General features: G+C 37.1%; 2 protein-coding genes across 2 annotated transcripts; both read left to right on the top strand.

Annotated features, from left to right (window-relative positions):
* The first annotated feature begins 517 nt into the window (after nucleotides 1-517).
* Nucleotides 518-5,969, top strand: LOC126790198 (uncharacterized). The gene is made up of 14 exons (XM_050516354.1): nucleotides 518-898; nucleotides 978-1,112; nucleotides 1,212-1,362; nucleotides 1,508-1,566; nucleotides 1,744-1,803; nucleotides 1,920-2,069; nucleotides 2,192-2,320; nucleotides 2,661-3,347; nucleotides 3,608-3,800; nucleotides 3,900-4,093; nucleotides 4,391-4,495; nucleotides 4,588-4,727; nucleotides 5,006-5,284; nucleotides 5,393-5,969. Exons 1-14 carry the CDS (start codon nucleotides 599-601, stop codon nucleotides 5,658-5,660), a joined length of 2,850 nt encoding a protein of 949 aa, XP_050372311.1. The 5' UTR covers nucleotides 518-598; the 3' UTR covers nucleotides 5,661-5,969.
* Nucleotides 5,970-13,126: 7,157 nt separating this feature from the next.
* Nucleotides 13,127-16,135, top strand: LOC126790308 (cytochrome P450 CYP749A22-like). Its single transcript, XM_050516499.1, has 5 exons — nucleotides 13,127-13,407; nucleotides 13,486-13,712; nucleotides 13,835-14,067; nucleotides 14,581-14,959; nucleotides 15,045-16,135. The coding sequence occupies exons 1-5, from the start codon at nucleotides 13,137-13,139 to the stop codon at nucleotides 15,471-15,473; spliced, it is 1,539 nt and encodes a 512-aa protein (XP_050372456.1). The 5' UTR covers nucleotides 13,127-13,136; the 3' UTR covers nucleotides 15,474-16,135.
* Nucleotides 16,136-19,114: the final 2,979 nt, after the last annotated feature.

Below are 19,114 nucleotides of genomic sequence, written 5' to 3'. Positions count from 1 at the left end.
ATCATCAAAAACTTAGGTACCACCTCCCTTCGGTGGAATTTTTCAATTTTTCCGAAAACCACGTATTAATACCTAGTGGTATTATATTTTAATCATCATTTAACACTTATGATTTAATTAAAAAAATCATATTTAAGATATTTTATCAAAGATTATTTTGAGTTTCTTTCTAAAACCATGCATCTTATACTCTATTTCCTCAAACTCTAAAACCCTAAACCATATACTCTAAAACCCTATACCCTAAACTTTAAACCATAAATTCTAATTCAAAATCATCAATAGTCATGAATGTCATTTTATAAATAATAAAAATATATAAAATTATATTTTAGTATAATAAATCTATATGTCAAAATATAACAAATGAAGATGACCGGACATTAACAGTTCTTGGGAACATTGAAATTTTTTTCCTCCTTGCATCTAATTTCTGTATTGAAAAGTGGGATTTAAAAGTGAGAGGTGGGCTCAAACCAAACCCGAATAAGATCCGACCCAACTCCCAAAAATGAAAGCTCTCTGCAAAACCCTAATCCCTTTTCTTCATCATCTATAAACCGTATCAACGGCCACCACCACCCACCTCCATTTTGCCATGGCGAAGACCAAGTCCGGCACGCAAAGCGCAGCCATGAAGCACCACTCCCAGCAACCCAACCCCTTCGTCGGCAAATTACCAAAGCTCACTCGCTCCGACGACACCACCACCACCACCACCACGAAGAAGAAGAAGAAAAGTAAACTAGGACCCAAGGCTGTCGCTATGAAGGCCCAGCCGCCGAAGCCCAACCCCTTCGAGACCATTTGGTCCCGGCGGAAATTCGACATCCTCGGAAAAAAGCGCAAAGGCGAAGAGCGCCGTGTCGGCCGCGCTCGCTCTGAGGCCATCGAAAAGGTAACTCCTACTACTCTTCTTCATATCCCTACATTTCATCCAAGAGCTTTGAATTTGATCTGGTTTTGTGTTGAAACAGAGGAAGAAGACGCTGTTGAAGGAGTACGAGAAGAGCGGTAAGTCCTCGGTGTTCTTGGATAAGCGTATTGGAGAGGAGAATGATGAGCTTGATGAGTTTGATAAGGCCATTCGGCGTACGCAGCGCGAGCGTCAAGTGAGTTTTGATTCTGATTTTGTTAGTTACAGGTCATGTGGATGCTTATTGTTTGATCTTAATTGATTGGTGCTGATTTCGTTGCGCATTTTTCGATAGGTGAAGCAGAGCAAGAAAAGCAAGTATAACTTATCGGACGGGGAAGAGGAGGAGTTTGAGCTTCAGAGCCTAGGGGCATTGTCTCAGAGGGATGATTTTGAGGATGATGTGCCCCCTGAGGATGATGATGATGGGGGAGAAGCTAAGAAAAGTAAGGATAAGTTTGATGATTGTTTTTTGTATATGATGATAGTTTGCGATGGCTAGCTGGGGTTTCAAAGCTGTTTATGGTTTGGTTATTAGTATGATATATATATGCTATTAACATTACTTGTTTTTTTTTTTCAACTCTGCAGAAGGTTATCAATTGAAGTCTGATGATAACGACGAGGATCTAAGTGATGGAAATGAAAATGTGTGTGATTCGTTTTGATATCTCACCTAAGTTTCCATTATAGTGAAATAAATTTTTAGGTTAATTTGTCAGCAAAGTAGTTTTCGTTTTTAGTAGATTTCAGGTAGAAATATTAGTGCCATCAAAATGTGGATGGGTTCTATTGTTGATGGTTTCTCATGTTTTTTTTTGTAACAGAGGCATAAAAGTGACAAGGAAAGATATGCTGAGATGATCTTGAAGTCCAAAAATTATAAGGTGGGGAATTCTTACTTCTATATATGTGATTGAAATGGTTTGTGATAGTGGATACATCAATTTCCTAACTCTCTTTCTTCTGTTATGGATTCCTCATTCTTCTCGTCTATTCCCAGTTTGAGAAGTCGAAGGAGAAGGATGAAAACAAAGATTTGATGGAAGAATTGGACAAAAAATTTACCTCTGTAATTGCTTCGAAAGCTCTTACAAACAAGAGCATTAAGAATGACGTTTCTGCTACTCAGATCTTTAGAACTTCTGAGCAGGTATGCTATTTTCAATAGAGATTTCAAGTTTATTTTATTTTTAGAATTTTTTTTTTACTCTTTGTGAACTGTTATTAAAATACTTGCATGACATTGAGACTTGGGTTTCCTGTTTTTGTCAGGAGAAATCTGACGCTTATGATAAACTTGAAAGAGAATTGGCAATGGAAAGGCGTGCTCAACCCTCAAATAGGACAAAGACGCCTGAAGAGATAGCACAAGAAGAGAGGGAGGAACTCGAACGATTGGAGGTATCTCGTTCAGACATACGTGAGCTTGAATACAAATTTTATGTAGATGCTTGTTATTAGTATATTACCATTGCTTGACCCATCAAACACGAAATTCCCTTTGTCTTGCAGCTATGTATTAGTGGTATTAGAATCTGGATTGCTAAATTTTAAATTGATGTTTGCAAGTGCTGTATGCTTAAATTGGTGCACTAAGAAAAGTCATCGATGTTCTAATGAGCTATAGAGATTCATAAATGAATAAGCTATATGATTAAACTTTAAATGAAGCCATATTTAGTTGCAATTTGGTTTATTTATCAATTAGTTTACTAAATTTCTGACAAGTTTCACAATTCAGGAAGAGAGACAGAAAAGGATGCATCCCACCGATGACTATAGTGATGATGACAATGAGGATGCTGATAAACCATCTACCCAGAGGCCAAGATCCATATCTGGAGATGATCTTGGTGATTCCTTCTCACTTGAAGAAGAACCAAGGGCTAAAAAGGGTTGGGTTGATGAGATTCTCGAACGAAAAGATGCTAGTGCGTCTGAGAGTGAAGGAGATGATTCTGATTCTTCTGAGGGTTCAGAAGGTTCTGAAAACGGTGGTGTTGAGGGATCTGATGAAGATGATTGTGAAGGGGAAAAAGATCTATTGAATAAGGAATGGGAACAGAGTGATGATGATAATCTTGAAATAGACTTAGATGATGAAGAAGAAGACTCTGACGAACACGGAAATGATGATGATGGTTATCAAAAAGAGGTGGACCAAAGAGATCTTAAGAAGTTGAAAAGAAATGATGCTGTACAAGCTAGTAAAAGTGATGGTAAGTCGTTGGACGACAAAAAATTGCCAACCAATAAACAATCTTCAACTGAGTCAGACCTCCCTTACATAATTGAAGCTCCAACAAGCATGGAAGAGTTGAATGCATTATTGGATGATCTTTGTAATGCTGACATCGCCTTGATAATCCATCGAATCCGGGCAAGCAATGCAATCAAGCTTGCAGCAGAAAATAAGAAGAAAATGCAAGTATGAACTTTTGCTGCTTCTATGTTGTTTGAGTGAATCTTTGACTGCCTTTTGTGTGATACATGTGTTATTCAGTATTGCTTTCCAGTTAATTAGCTCAGACTTGAATTTAGCTTCTGTAGGCAGAAGTGAAGTGACTTGAGATATACTTCATCTGTTGAGATTGCATCTCATTTTCTATTTTGGTAGAAAGATTGAAACTTGGTCTTTCCAAAAAGGATTGAATTATGATACTCATTCTTAGTCATTTCATTTTCCAGGTATTTTATGGTTTACTTTTGCAATATTTTGCCACCTTGGCAAATAAAAAACCGCTGAATTTGGAGTTACTGAATTTGTTGGTAAAGCCCTTGATGGAAATGAGCATGGAGACTCCATATTTTGCTTCAATCTGTGCTCGTGAGAGGATCCTGCGCACTAGAACAAGATTTTGTGAGACTGTGAAGAACCCAGGTAATCAACAATGTAATGGTATCTTTATTTTTTGTACAAAGTTTGAACTTGGTTGTGCTAAACTATGCTAACTCATTCACTCTTGTTTCGTGTAAGCAGAAAGGAGTTGTTGGCCTACTTCAAAGACACTATTTCTCCTGAGGCTTTGGTCCCTGATATTTCCATGTTCAGACTTTCGTCATGTGGTCATGACTCCAGCAATATTTTTGATGTGTGAATATCTGACGCGTTGTCCCATCTTGTCTGGTCGTGATGTTGCAGTTGGCTCATTCTTATGCTCTCTGCTTCTCTCTGTAAGTATATCTACAATAACATCTTTTTCTTTTCTAATACCTGATGTTCTTCAAGTGAGGCTGAATTCACATAATTTTGTGTCACATGGGCAGTCTCATTTGTCTTTCTTACATGTTCCTAATCCTGATGTTTGAACACGTGATACAAGCTGATTGAGTGACTACTATGTGAATAAAATAATATTAATCTAAAGCTGTCACTTTCTATTGTTTTGAACTTTTTCATGTCTCTGTGTTTCCTTACCTCTGCTGTAATTATTTTACCAGGTAGTTAACTAGTTAATTTTATAATTGTAGATCACTAAACAATCTCAGAAGTTCTGTCCTGAAGCAGTCACATTTCTTCAAACATTGTTAATGGCGGCCAAAGAAAGAAAGCCAAAGTGTAATCAAGCTTCTGATGTAAGAACATGCTTCAAATTAGTTTTATTAGACAATGCCTTGTGGATTAATGGTTGCTAGGTACATTGACCATACTCTTTATATTTTGGCAGATCGATCATCTTATGGAATTAAAAGCACCCAGACCCCTTCTACACATACATGAATCTATAGATCAGATTGATCCACTTAATTTTCTCACAATTATGGACCTGCCAGAAGACTCATCATTCTTCACCTCCAATAATTTCAGGTTTGGAGTCTGTCAGTACTCGGTAATGCATTATGACAATAAGCGTCCACTTGTTGCATTAGGCTGAGACGCGGTGCTCATAAAATGAACCCTCAAATCACGTCATTTTAATCGATGCCACCATCTAATGATTGCATTATAAACTAAAGGACTGCCAATTCTGTAGTGTTGTATAAAAATTTATGCCCAGTTACTTGGTCTAGGGATATGGTCAGGTATATTATTTTTGTTTTGAATTTTCATGTGCAATTTTTTTATGTTTAATCTAAAACTTTCAGGTCCAGTATGCTGGTTACTGTGATTGAAACTCTACGTGGATATGTCAGTTGTTACGAAGGGTTCAGCTCTTTCCCCGAAATATTTTTGCCGATTTCAACATTGGTGCTTGAATTATCGGAACAAGAAAATATGCCAAGTGCATTAACTGAAAAATTTAAAGAGGTTGGTCTGCTGATTAAGACAAAAGCAGATAAACACTGCATGCAGCGGCAACCACTTCAGATGCGGAAGCAAAAGCCAGTGGCTATCAAAATGCTCAATCCAAAATTTGAGGAGAAGTAATTTAAAAAAAAAAAAAACTTTTCCCTCAAGTGTCTTTCTATTTTGTTTAACAGTTATCTCTGAATAACTATGCTGACCATTGGATGCTTTGTTGTTCCCTGCAGCTTTGTCAAGGGCAGAGACTACGATCCAGATCGTGAACGAGTTGAAAGAAAGAAGTTGAAGAAGCGTTTGACACAAGAAGCTAAAGGTGCTGTTCGTGAACTGCGAAAAGATAATTATTTCTTACAGGAGGTGAAATCGAGGGATAAGGCTTTGATGGAAGAAGAAAGAGCTGAGAAATATGGAAAAGCACGACTTTTCCTTCAAGAGCAAGAACATGCTATGAAATCTGGGCAATTAGGAAAAGGCAGGGGGAAGAGAAGAAGATGAGCTCAGTTCTTGTTATGTTGGTTTGTGCGTTACCTCGTGTTTCTCATTCAAGGAATCAAGGTTCGTAGAAAGGCAAGACTGGTGACCAATCTTTCTTCTTGCGTTTTGTAACTTTTGTTCATAGTAATGTTTTGAGCTCGGTCTCACTCATACGATATCTATTCAAAAGTTAAGAGTATGGTCTTGTATTGGGGCGGTCTTTGGCTGGAGAGAGGCAGTTGAGGTCAAATTTTGTCTGGATTTTGATTTACTAATACATGTACTCCTTTTTGCACTGAGATGGATCAATAAAACTCCAGAAATTCTTCCCATTTTGTGGGCTTCTCAATCTGTACTTTGAGGATCTTGCTAACCATATCCCATGCTCCTAATCTGGAAGCAGGGGCAAATATGCTGAAATCACTAAATTGGAGCGATGTATTATTCAGTGATTACGATGGGATGGAACCCTGGCAAAACTGTATCCGCTGACCATCAAGAACGATGGCATAGAAAGTTATACAGGGACATCATCTAGAGTGAACACAAATATGGTTACGTTTTTTTTTTTTGAGAAACTACAAATATGGTTACTTGGTTAGGGACAACATGAGAACCCATGATTAACTCGCAAAATTTTAAAGAAAAAAGAAAGAAAAGAAGTTAAATAGAGGCCATGTCCGATCATTGGTGCTGCTTTAGGGAAGTTGCTCAAGTTTGAATTCAGGGTAAAGAGTCTCCAGTGGTCCGTTCCTTAGTCACTTGGTAAGATTTCCCTCCTGACTAAGCTTGCGAGTGTTCAACTATCCTCTACCAATAGTCTGGTTAACTTGTGATAACAATTCCGTTTCCGCATCGATAGAGAAGATCAAAACGGAGATACGTACATAAAGCATAGACAGGAAACAAATCAACACAACAAAGATGATCCAAGATGATATATATATGGTCATAAGAAACATAGATAAACTGATAAGAGTTTTACATACGAACACAGATAGAGATAGTGCATTAATGCAAAATGCTAGTTTAGGGTTACATAAACAAAGAACTGACAGAAGAGGCACGAACTACTGCATCTCAATGCGGGCAGCGGGGCCGATCCACATGCCCAGATATCTTACTTGCGCAAATCCTTGAAATAGGAAGCAGGGTCACGCTCAAAGTCATCCCGGTAAATTTTCTGGTTTCGTCCAGGCGCTTTCATGGTTTTCCTCTGCTCTCCTGAAGATGAAAGAGCCGAAACAACTCCAGCTATGCCCAAAGCCACAGCAGCAACTCCCGCAATAACACTGGCAGCAGCTGCTCCATTGGACGGCCCACCATCATTCTCACCTTCTCTAGAGCTTTCCCTGCTTTCATTAGCTCCCATTTCCTTCTTAATTCCTTTTCCAACTGATTTGGCAAACTCACTTGTATTCGGGCGGTGTTAGCTTAATTGCTTATCCTTTGTAACTTATATATCCAAGCAAAAGCCATGTCCGATCATTGGCGCTGCTTTAGGGAAGTTGCTTAAGCCTTAAGGGTAAAGACGTGTAAAAAGACTCCAATGGTGTCAAAAGGGTAAAGGACTAAAAGGAGTCTGCGATAGTGAGTTGGTTTGATTTCCTTCCTAATTAAGCTTGCGAATGTTGAGATTGGTACGTTGCCATTCTCAACTATATATCCCTTTTCATTAGACTGCTCAACTTTCAATACACTTCCAAAGTTCCAATATTTCCGCATCGATAGAGAAGATTAAATCAGAGTTACATATATAAAACATAGACAGGAAACAGATCAACACAACAAGATGATTCAAGATCATATATGGTCGTAAGAAATTAACATAGATAAACTGATAAGAGGTGTACGTACGAACACGTACAGACAGATAATGCAAAATGCTAATTTAGGGTTACATCAACATAGAAGAGTAACGAACTACTGCATCTCATCAATGCCTTGGCGGATCCACATGCCCAGATATCTCACTTGCGCAAGTCCTTGAAATAGGAAGCAGGGTCACGCTCAAAGTCATCCCTGTAAATCCTCTTGTTTCGTCCAGGCGCTTTCATGGTTTTCCTCTGCGATGTTAGAGCCGACACAAGTCCAGCTACGCCCAAAGCCACAGCAGCAACTCCCACAATAACACCGGTAGAAACATCTCCTTGGGTCAGCTCACAGCAGTCACCGGACACCGCAGCACCATTTTCAGTTCCTTCCTCCTTTCCAGAGCTTTCCTTGCTTGCGTTACCTCCCATTGTTCCCTTCTTTATTTGTTTTTCTTCTTTTCTCACAGCGAGATTTGGTGATGTTTGTGTAGACATGAGGTGGTGCTTTTATATGCAGATTTTGTGAAATGGGGAATTGATGGTAGCGTTGGAAACATTTACTGGCTCTGATCCTTTTGATTACCAGGAAGTAAATGAACTATGGAGTCTGTTCAACAACTTTCTTGATGAAATAAAAGGACGCGCCTCCTCTACAACTTCCAATGTATGGGATTTTTTTGTTGGAACGTTTTCTCCAAGAAATGCTAGTCAGGCTGGGGTAAAACTAGAAAAATTTGAATCACTATTCCATTTACAAACCATGTTCTTGAACTTGTGAATCAAAGTCGACTTATCAATTCTTGTATTGTTGTCTTGGACTCTTGGTAGAGTCCCTCCGCAACCCAGCCAACCCTAGCTATGACTTGAACGTGTTCATGATCGTTCTCATCAAGTAATTTTTGTACGCAAACTCGCATTGGTTAATCTATTATATATCAATGTATGCTATACATCCTACATCCGACGATTCACAATGGATATTATTTTTCTGACCCCACTCACAAAATAATATCGACCGTTGGATGTGAGATGTATATATATTAGAATTTTCCAACTCGCATAGCTAGCTTCTCAAATAAAGGTCATCAAAACGTACGGAACATAAGCAAGAGCACGTACCAATCCGGCCGGGCGTACTCTTTTTATTCATATACTCAGCAGTGTTACAAAGCAAGCTACATCACTACGGTCTGCGGGTATCGAAAAAACTATAGTACTACGAGTCTACGACGTACCAGTAGTACTACTACACACGCACCTTGGTATTTATTTATATACATCTACGTACGTTACAATTACATGATAGTACCTAGTTCTTGCTACTTTTATAGTAAGTACATTATGTATAAGAGGAAATGATCTTGATGTTTATTTATAAAAATCTCTAAATCTTACAATTGTAAAAATAAAATAAAAATTCACTATATATTATTTTTAAGTTACTGTTCCCTGCACTATAACTAAGACCGCACGAAATTACTATTTTGCCCTCATTTTTTTAATTACAGTCCTGCCATCCGAACAGTACCGGCTCGGCTCAATAGCTCGGCTCGATTCGACTCAATTTAGGGAAAATTACTGTATTTCCCTCCATTTTCTGTTAATTGTAATCTTCCTCTTAAGTAAATAATTAAAACTTGCTCTTACGATTTTGCCCTTATATTAATTAAAAATTTAAAATTATTTCAGGAATGCAATGACACACACATTATTTTCAAATGAATTGAAAGTTAAATTCAGAACAAGTATTTGGTCGATTTGATTTCATGGCTTTGGTATATGTAGTTTATAATTGCTTCTTTGTTGTTGATAGACAAATTTTTCAAATATAGAATACACTTTTTGCAGTATAGTTTCTTTGCAAGTTAGATTACAGACAAAAGCCAATGTTGGGCATTTTCTACTCTGAAGAATTTGAAATGTGTTTGCATGTTTATTGTGTACTATTGTGTGGTTGATGTAATTTATGGTTAATCCATGACTCACGTATTGTTTCAATTTTTCAAGTGCAAATTAGTTAGATCCCAAAACAAATGAACTTAATGGTTTGATGTATGCTTTTAATTGGTGAGTGTCGTGTTTATATCTGATGAGCCATGCATTCTTCTTACAGACATAAACTGGACTTAAGAACTGATATCTGCCATGATTGTCATCATATGAGACAATCGAAGTGTAGATGTCAAAATGTATAGACAGTATTTCAGTTGGTCTGATTCCTTTTTGATGCATAGATCGATGTAGCTTGGGTATTAATTCGAAAGGAACTTATAAAAGTGCAGAAGTTTAGTGCGAAATAAATTAATTGGTTCTACACTTCTAATACCAATAGTTTATATATTAGTAATTTTATCAGTTGTTTCTATATTAGTAATAGGTGGTAATAAGAAGATTTCACTTGATGTAGCTTGGGGATTTCAAAAGGAACTTATAAAATTGCGAAAGTTTAGCGTGAAACAATTTAATTAGTTCTAAACTTCTAATATTAGTTATTTCTATATTAGTAATTGCGAATCTATGGTTTATGGTGTGGATGGTGAATTTTTTTTTTTGGTTTGTATTCTCCTTTCTAAATTGAATGTATCAAAATGCAAAATCTACATTGATTAAACAACAAACCATTGTTTTGTTACAATTCTGAACTATTGTGTTTCTCCTTTCTGATTGGATGTATCAAAATGTAAGATCTACATTGATTAAATAGCAAACCATTAACAATATCAGAGAGGGTATCCGATTTATGTTACGAAACTAAACCTGCAGCAAAGCGCGGATACTTTTATAGTTTATCTAACGAACAAGTCATGAATTAAAAAACTAAACTAGTCAACACTAAAACAAAAGTGTCCAACATAATAAAAAGGATAATAGTATAATGTTTTGACTTTTTTTTTGTGAACAATCTGATATAATAATATAGAAGGCTTCCCTTGTACTATAAGGGCTTCTTATATAAAAAAATCACATTTCATACATGAAATTAGAAAAAAGTCAGGTAAGATTTCAAAATTAGAAAAAAGTCATATTCCTAAATCTCTTATAGCGTTGCCACTGAAGTTAAATTTATTTACAGAAATGCCACTATGGATATCAAACAACAATCCGTTTTTGAACCAATATTGCATATACGCTTGAAGATGCCTTAGTGAGGAGGTGCGGGGTTCATCGGCCCAGGGTAAATGCACGGGTTCGTTAGTGCGGTTTGAGGCTCAATGGATGCACCAGATCGTCGGTGAAGGGTGAAGTCATGGTTTGCAGACGCAGTGGAGGTATGGGTTAGAGGGGCGGGGGTGGAGCCGCGAGAGATGGAAGTCGTAGTTTGACAGTATAGGCGTGGGGTGGAGGTGCAGGGTGGAGACGCAGGGTGGAGGTGCAGGTTCACTGCACTTATTAGGGGAAGATGCACGTATGGGTGCTCAGAGCAATTTTCTGGGTGTCCACTGGGCAGTCTTTTTTTTTTTTAAGAAAATTGTTGTTACACTATCATATTGCATGTCACACTAGCTATCACACTATCTATTACACTAACTTTCTGCTGTGACATGTATTGTGATAGCTAGTGTGACAGACAGTGTGATAGCTAATGTGATAGCAAGTATGATAGGCAGTGTAATAGGTAATGTGGCTGAGGGTGTGACATCACATTAATGTCGATATTTGGATCGTATGAGTTGATTTAGAAATTCAAAATCACATAAACAATAAACAAATGTTCGTTATTTCTAGTCATTTTTCTTCATCTCCTTCTTCTTCTTGTCACAACAAAGTCACATATTACAGTGTGATAGTGGGTGTGGTGGGTAGTGTGACATGAAGTGTGATAGGCAGTGTGATAGGTAATATGGCTGAGGGCGTGACATCACATTAATGTCAATATTTAGATCGTATGAGTTGATTTAGAAATTCAAAATCACATAAACAATAAACAAATGTTCGTTATTTTTTCTTATTCTTATTCTTATTCTTTTTGTCACAACAAAGTCACATAATACAGTGTGATATTGAGTGTGGTGGGTAGTATGACAGAGAGTGTGACAACACGCTATCAACTTTGTGAGAATCATTCCTTTGTAATAAAGAAGTGAGAATCATTACTTTGAATGCCCAAAAATTCGCCATTGCCGGGGATCGAACCCGGGTGACTGGTGGGAATACTTACCACTATACGTCTATACTACAACGACTCTGTTGCATTGTTAGAAAATGCAATAAGATATCAACTAATGGGTGGGATCGGTGAAAGCCAGAACAGCAGTAATTCAGCTCACAGTTGAAAGATGAAGGAGAGGCCTTTTCCCAGATATGGAAGATCGACTTGAACTGCGGAAGAAAAGAAACAATCGAAGCTTTTTTTCTGCCCCCTATGTCAGCTATAAGACCCAATTTCTAAATTTTCCTTTGTCTTTCTTAGTCAAATTCTCCTGTTTACCAGCTTGAGAACAATTTGTTTATCCCAATTGGAAAACTAGTGCCGATCGATTCAATTGTTTTCTTCTTGATCAGCTTTTTCTTGCCGCTGCAATGCCAGCTCCGACTGCCGCAACACATGTACTGATGTCAACAGATATTTCAACATTCAGGTATGTATGTCGTTTGTGCTTAAACATCAGTATCTTACATGTTTGTTTGGGACTCCGTTGTTGACTTGGCATATATGACATCTACATTTTAGTTCATCAACTCGAGTTATTATGTATTTTGCCAACCCTGTAGTTACAGCATGTCAAGTCCCGGCACTTGAAAGTAGAATGTGATTCTGCTGATGGTATGGCTTGTTTTTCTGTTTGGGCTATGTTTCTTCTACTTGTTTAATTCTCTTTTTTCTGTCTATACATCTCAAATATTTGGTATTTAAATTAAGTAAACTAAATTGATGATTTGTCATAGAGTTTGCATTTTGCATGATTATAAATAAAGTATTTAACCTCAACCCAAATATATCTCTTGCTCAAGAAAAGTACTAACAAACAATCATGGAAGTGAAAACTCAAATTGCTTTTCCTCGCATCACAACTGGAGAAACCTGAAACCCAAACATGGAAGATTTGCTAAAAGCCTAAATCTGAGCAACCAGAGAACCGAACTTTTTTCCCTCTTGCAGGTGAAACCCAACAAATCTACTTCATTTTTTAGTAAAATCTATTAGCTGGAGAACAATATGTTCTATGCGTCACTCCAAAGATCACCTACTTTCTTTAATTCCTTCTGTATTGAGATTGGGCTATAGGATAACTCCAAAATATTGGACCACAAAGATATTTTTTTTGAGGAGCAGATAATTTCAAGTAGGTTTGGCTCATTATAATTATGGCAATCACATCGAATGTATCATGACTTGAGTCATGAACATAATCATGCCATGTCTCCCAAAATTCACAAACTCTTCCAGAATCGAGTTGAAACCATGGCTCCCAAATTTTATAGAACACTCACTGCACAACCAATTTTATCCAAACAGATCTAACAATGGTGAATGACATGAACAATGTAAATTTTACTTTTAACATGGGAACCTTTCACCCAAAAGCTAGCATTGGTGTAAAAACGTAACTGATGACCGCAGCAAATAATTACATTGGATTCTAGCAATGAGTGATAATCAATGTACGTGGCCACTGGATTATATAATAAGGTTCTGGTGGACACTAATATGCTCAAAACGGCATTCACAAACATTCTGAAGATGGGAATAGTAATCCTTGCTTCAAGTTTTCTGTGTGTGTTTCTTGTCTTAGGCCTCGTCAGGAGCATATACAAGCTATGGTGGATTCCAACTCGCATACAGAAGCTGATGGCTTCTCAGGGAATCAGAGGGCCTTGTTATAGACTCATCCATGGGAACACCAAGGAAATTTCCAGCATGCACAAGGAAGCCATGAGCAGGCCATTGGGTTTATCCCATGACATACTTTCTTATGTTCAACCGCATGTTAACTCATGGACCAATATATATGGTATTTTAAGATCTTCACTAGCTCTTTGTTTTGGAATTTTGTTGCAAAGATTAAGTTTGGGGTTATTTTTGTCAACAGGAAAGACTTACCTTCAGTGGCACGGCACGCGAGCTCAGTTGGTGATTCAAGAACCTGAGTTGTGCAAAGAGATACTGAACAACAAAGATAAGGCTTATCCGAAAAGAGGGTCTCACGACTTTGTGAAGAAGCTATTAGGGGATGGTCTTGTAACTACAGTAGAACCCGAAAAATGGGCAAAACTGCGAAGGATTGCTACCCATGCCTTCCATGGAGAAAGCTTAAAAGTAAGTTGTTCTTATCAATTTATTGGTAGTTTCTTGCGAAGAGTATTGCTGTGGTTGATATTTTTTCCATTCTTATCCGAGAGATAGATTTAATTATAGCAATTATGGTATTGTTGTACCAGACTATGATTCCAGATATGATCGCTAGTGCTAAGACAATGCTTAAAAGGTGGAAAATCCATGAAGGAAAAGAGATTGAGGTGTGTGAGGAATTTCGGCTCTTCACTTCAGAAGTGATTTCGAAGACAGCCTTCGGAAGTAGCTATGTAGAAGGAGAGCTCATATTTCAGGCAGTGATGAAATTGTGCTTCTTATTGTTCAAAAATGCGCTCACAGTCAAGGTTCCTGGCATAAGGTAACCTTTTTAGCTGATAAATTGGGCATCGCAAACCTTTTTTTTTAATTTTTTTTTGAGAAATTGCTCTATATTCATATGAGTTGGACTGTTGGAGAGAGTTACAATCCTAGAAAGGTTAAGCCCTTCGTTTTGCTGAAAATGCCCACATTTGATAACTTTTCAACATGTGAGATTCTATAGCCTCAATTTTAGTACCCAAATGATTTTTGGGTAGGTTGAAGGACCTTGTTTGAGAAAAACTAAAACTCAAATTAAAAAACTGGACAAACGTAATGAGAACCACTAAACTCAATTTTAGTAACCAAATGATTTCTGGCAACATTCTTGATTTCCAGGAGCAATGAGAACCACTTAACTTATATTGTTGTCGATCCAAGACTTGTTTGCATATTAGACTAGTCATGCGGAGAAAATTTTATATTTTGTTCTTTTTTCAATGTTTTCCCCAGCTACTATGGTTTTTGGATGGTTACTCTTGTTCTTATGTTTACTGTTTCATACACATTGCAGCAAGATATCTAAAAGCAGCGATGAGTTGGAATCAGAGAGACTCGAGAAAGGAATTCACAACTCCATAATAGAAATTGTTAATAAAAGAGAAAAGAAGGCATTGTGTGATGGAGAAGACAGCTTTGGGAGTGATTTTCTTGGGTCACTTCTGAAGGCTCATCACGATGCCAATCAGAACATGAGGATTTCAGTGGATGATTTAGTTGATGATTGCAAGACTTTTTACTTTGCTGGACAAGAAACCACCAATACATTGCTTGCTTGGACTGTTTTTCTTCTAGCACTTCATATAGATTGGCAAGAGGAAGCAAGGAAGGAGGTCCTGCAATTATTTGGAAAACAGAATCCAAATCCTGATGGCATTTCCAAGCTTAAAACGGTAAGAAATATGAATTGACTACTTGCTTTGAATAACTTTAGTTTAAGCCTAGATCCTGATTGGTTCTATATCTTGTGAAATGCAGATGAATATGATTATCAATGAGTCTCTGAGGTTGTATCCTCCTGTTGTTTCCCTTGTAAGGAAATCTGGAAGAGAAGTTACACTGGGAAAGGTCATTGTTCCTGCTGGTCTTGAACTAGTTGTCTCAATTCTAGCAGTTCACCGTGAACCTCAAATCTGGGGACCAGATGCGCATCTTTTCAAACCAGAGAGATTTTCAAAAGGAGTTGCTAAAGCTACTAACAACAATATTGGTGCCTTCCTCCCCTTTGGCTTGGGACCTCGCACATGTGTGGGCTTGAACTTTGCAGTCACTGAAGCTAAGATTGTACTGTCAATGATCCTACAACGCTACTCATTCACCCTCTCACCGGGTTATGTTCACTCCCCCTTTCAGTATATTACCATTCGTCCTCGACATGGAGTCCAAGTAATGCTGCAGCCATTATAAACTGTGGAGTTCAGAGATAAGGAACTTTTATGTAGGGTTGGATTGGTTGATATACCAGTCTTAATTTTCCAATACCATATACCAACTAATATATCTTTGGTATGAAAAATCCACAATTTATACCAACCAATAACATTGGTATACCAATTAAGTGGTACGGTTGGTAATGAGCTTGTACCAACATATTTAAGGCCTAAAAATTTAAAGGTCCAATCCAAATAAGTAATAACAAATAAGTGAAATAGCAATAGAATTCCAAAGTCTTATATAACTTCAACCAAATTACCAAATACAAAGTCATAAATAGAAAGCCAAAGTACAAATAGTCAAACTGTTAAAGTACTTATGAATTCTCAAAACAATTGAAAAAATAAATGATAGGTTTAAATGCGATATGCCAACATATGTTGTAAGCAAGGATGATGCTATTGATAGGTCTAAGCATTTGTACTTAGGAATTCGATTGAATCGATTCATTCATAATTAAATAAAGAAATTGAAGATGAGAAAAAAAGTGTACTTGAGAAAGAAACTCAGAGAGATTAGATTAAGGTTCGTAGATTTATACGGTTTAGATTTATTTTTCAATAAATCTACGGTTGAAATTTAAAGATATATATATATATTTTAATTAAATAATTTAATATGATATAAGTTGGTAGGTACGAGTATATGTAAATCTATACCACCTACCTACCGTATTTTAATGTTGGTACAGTATACTGTACCATATAACGTGTACCGAGTATTTGGTATACCAACGTATTTAGTACGGTTGGTATACGAATTGGTTGAGATGGTATTATATACCATTGCCACCCCCTACTTTTCTGTACCACTTCCTCAAAAGAAAAGGAAATAAAAGAACATGAAAAAAAAAACAATATGAGACACAAAGCAAGCTCGGGGAACGTCTGCAGCAAACCTGGTGCATGGCTACACCAGCTTTTTCTAAAAATGATGACGTAACTTTACGTCTAAATGACGTAATTTTCCGTCTAAGTCAACCGTTTGAGATAGGGGAAAAAACGTAACAGTGAAACCGGTCTTACGCGTGAAACCGGGTTTCTAGTATAAGGAAGAGGACTGGTCATCAGAGGAGGAGGAGACGCACTGGCTAATTGGATTAGAAGGATCTCCGACCCCGACATTCAAAATTATGCAAAAATGTGAAGTGAAGCCATAAACCCATTTCGATTGAATGCATAATATCTGGTACTTTTCCTTCTTCGTTTTGTTTTAGCATTCTTGATTTCCATATTGGGTTTGTTGATGAAGACTGAGTACATCGACCAAGATTGGTTTTTGTTCATTGGTTTTCAACAAGATTGTTTTTTTTTGTTCATGGGTTTTCAGTTTTTCACCAAGATTAGGTTTTTATATATGGGACTCTACATATGGAGAAATCTCCCCTGTTCCAAGATGAAGGAGTCAATTTGAGATTGGTTTTTTGCGTAGTTGCTTCAAGAAAGTTTTTCACTTCTCATAGGTTGCGTTTGGGGGGGCTTTTTAGCTTCCCTGCTTATAAGCAAGGAAGGGAAAAGTGTTTGGTAAATTTGGGTGGAGGCAGCTTATTAGAGAAGCCCCAGCTTTTTTCTCTTAAACGCAGAAGTAAGGGGAGGGCTCCTTTTGGAAGCCGGAAGCGGGCTTCTGCACTGTAGCGCGTGTACTATAGTTAAATGAAACTTTTGAAATACCAGCAATTATCCTCACTCTCTGATACGAATAACACAGATGAGCCATTGAAAACCCTACTTGTTTCCTAAGCCGTTCTCTCCACATTTGAACAGATACACCATTAGAGGAAGAAGAAGAGGTTGATACAGATTCCATGGTGAAGAAGATTGATCGAATCTAAACCAGATCTGGGATGAAGATTGATAGCTGCAAATTTCTGTTTCCTTGCTGTCTTTGCCCTTCTCCAGACTCTTCAGGTACCTCCTCTCATTTTAATGACCCAACTATTTGCTTTATTGAGATTCAAGCTTGTTCCCTTTGCTTAGTTCAAATTGGAATGGCTATGGAGCTAAAGTGAATATGAAGTTATGACTCACGAACCCATCTGATAGAAACCCAGTAAACCCAATTGCAGATACGCAATTATTGCATCTAAATTTTCCAATAAGTGCTGCAAGTTTGGAACTTTACGTGAATGGGAAAAGGAAATAGCCAAATAGGTTGTTTGATTGACAATATTGGTTTAGTATCGTGTTTGTTACAATTGAAACTCTTGTTCCTTTGTGTGGAGTGACCTTCTAATCTGTTTAGTCATAGTTTCATCTAATTGTAGATTTATTACATGTGTTGTGGTCGTAAAACATGATGCTAAGTAATTGTTAGGCTCTCAGTTTACAAAGCTAATATATTAGTAAGAAACTGAGAATAATAGAATGTAGAGGCTTTTAAGGAGTCATAGCAGCAACCTGCCAATGGAGATTATTTAGAATTGGATGAAAGTGTTTGGAGAATAAGTAGCATGAGAGGTTAGAGCCGCGGGACAGAAGGCTAGAAAAAAAAACACCTTTTCTCAGTTGCCTATGACTATATTTGTACCTATAATTTTCATGTTATTAATAATTAAGCTGCCTAAAGCACTGAATTATGATGTTCAGTTGTGCCTTGCTCTCGAAGTGTATATATTTGCTTACTAAAGCATCTTATAGATCATTGTACATTTGAACTTGGATCGTGTTCTAGTTCTTAGGCAGCTGGAGCATGAGATGGAAACTGTTGTGATAGTGCTGCAACCTGGTCCATTGGGAATAATTGAACATAAGTATATACAGAAGAGTATATACATAAGTGATAGATCTTAATCTGTTTGTAGGTAATAAATTAACAAACCATGTTGCCATAGTATCCCTTTTGTTAAATTTTAAGAAAGGCTTCTACTTGTTATAGTTTCCTCTCTTTCTGCAGAACTTATTATATATAGGCAGGACTTGTACTTTCTCTTCAGATTTTGTTTGTAACATTATACAATGTGATAAAAATATATGCTTCCTTTAGGTCTGTTTTGATAACACTTATGTGTTTACTATAAATGAATATGTTTGGACACATTTTGTTAGGCGGTGATAAAGTACCAAACTGGAATATATAATTTACTTGTTGTTCTGATGAAGGTCTCTTGTTCTTTTGAGGGAGGAGTAACTATGACCAATCGCAATAATAGAATTACACGTGTTAAGGTGCTGACAACTTAGTCGATTTCGGAAGAAAAACAACAAATAAGAATAATTACGCAAATTATATAGTAAGTATATAGGGATATTACATGAACTTGAAAATTATAGCTCCCCACTCCAGGAAGGAGGAACTTCACCCAGCTCTGCTCTTCTAATTAAAGAGCCATGGTTATATAAATTTGCCATATAAATTTTCCAGCCATGGTTATATTGAGCACAACATATTCACTCTATCGTTTTCCATATACTCCAAAGTTGCTTTTGTATATTGTGTAAGTGCTTTTGTATTGGTTACATGAAGTTGTCACTGAATGGATATGCATAGAACATATAAATTTTGGATCTATTTGCTCATGTTCAGTCCATGTGTTTTTATGTTTACTAGATGGAAAAAGAGAAAGCTTCTTGGAATGATACTCTTGTAGATGCATTTTGTGACCTATGTATTAAGGA

The sequence above is a fragment of the Argentina anserina genome, chromosome 4 (assembly GCF_933775445.1).
Source record: "Argentina anserina chromosome 4, drPotAnse1.1, whole genome shotgun sequence".
NCBI lineage: Eukaryota > Viridiplantae > Streptophyta > Magnoliopsida > Rosales > Rosaceae > Argentina > Argentina anserina.
This window is presented reverse-complemented; position numbering and strand designations above follow the sequence as displayed.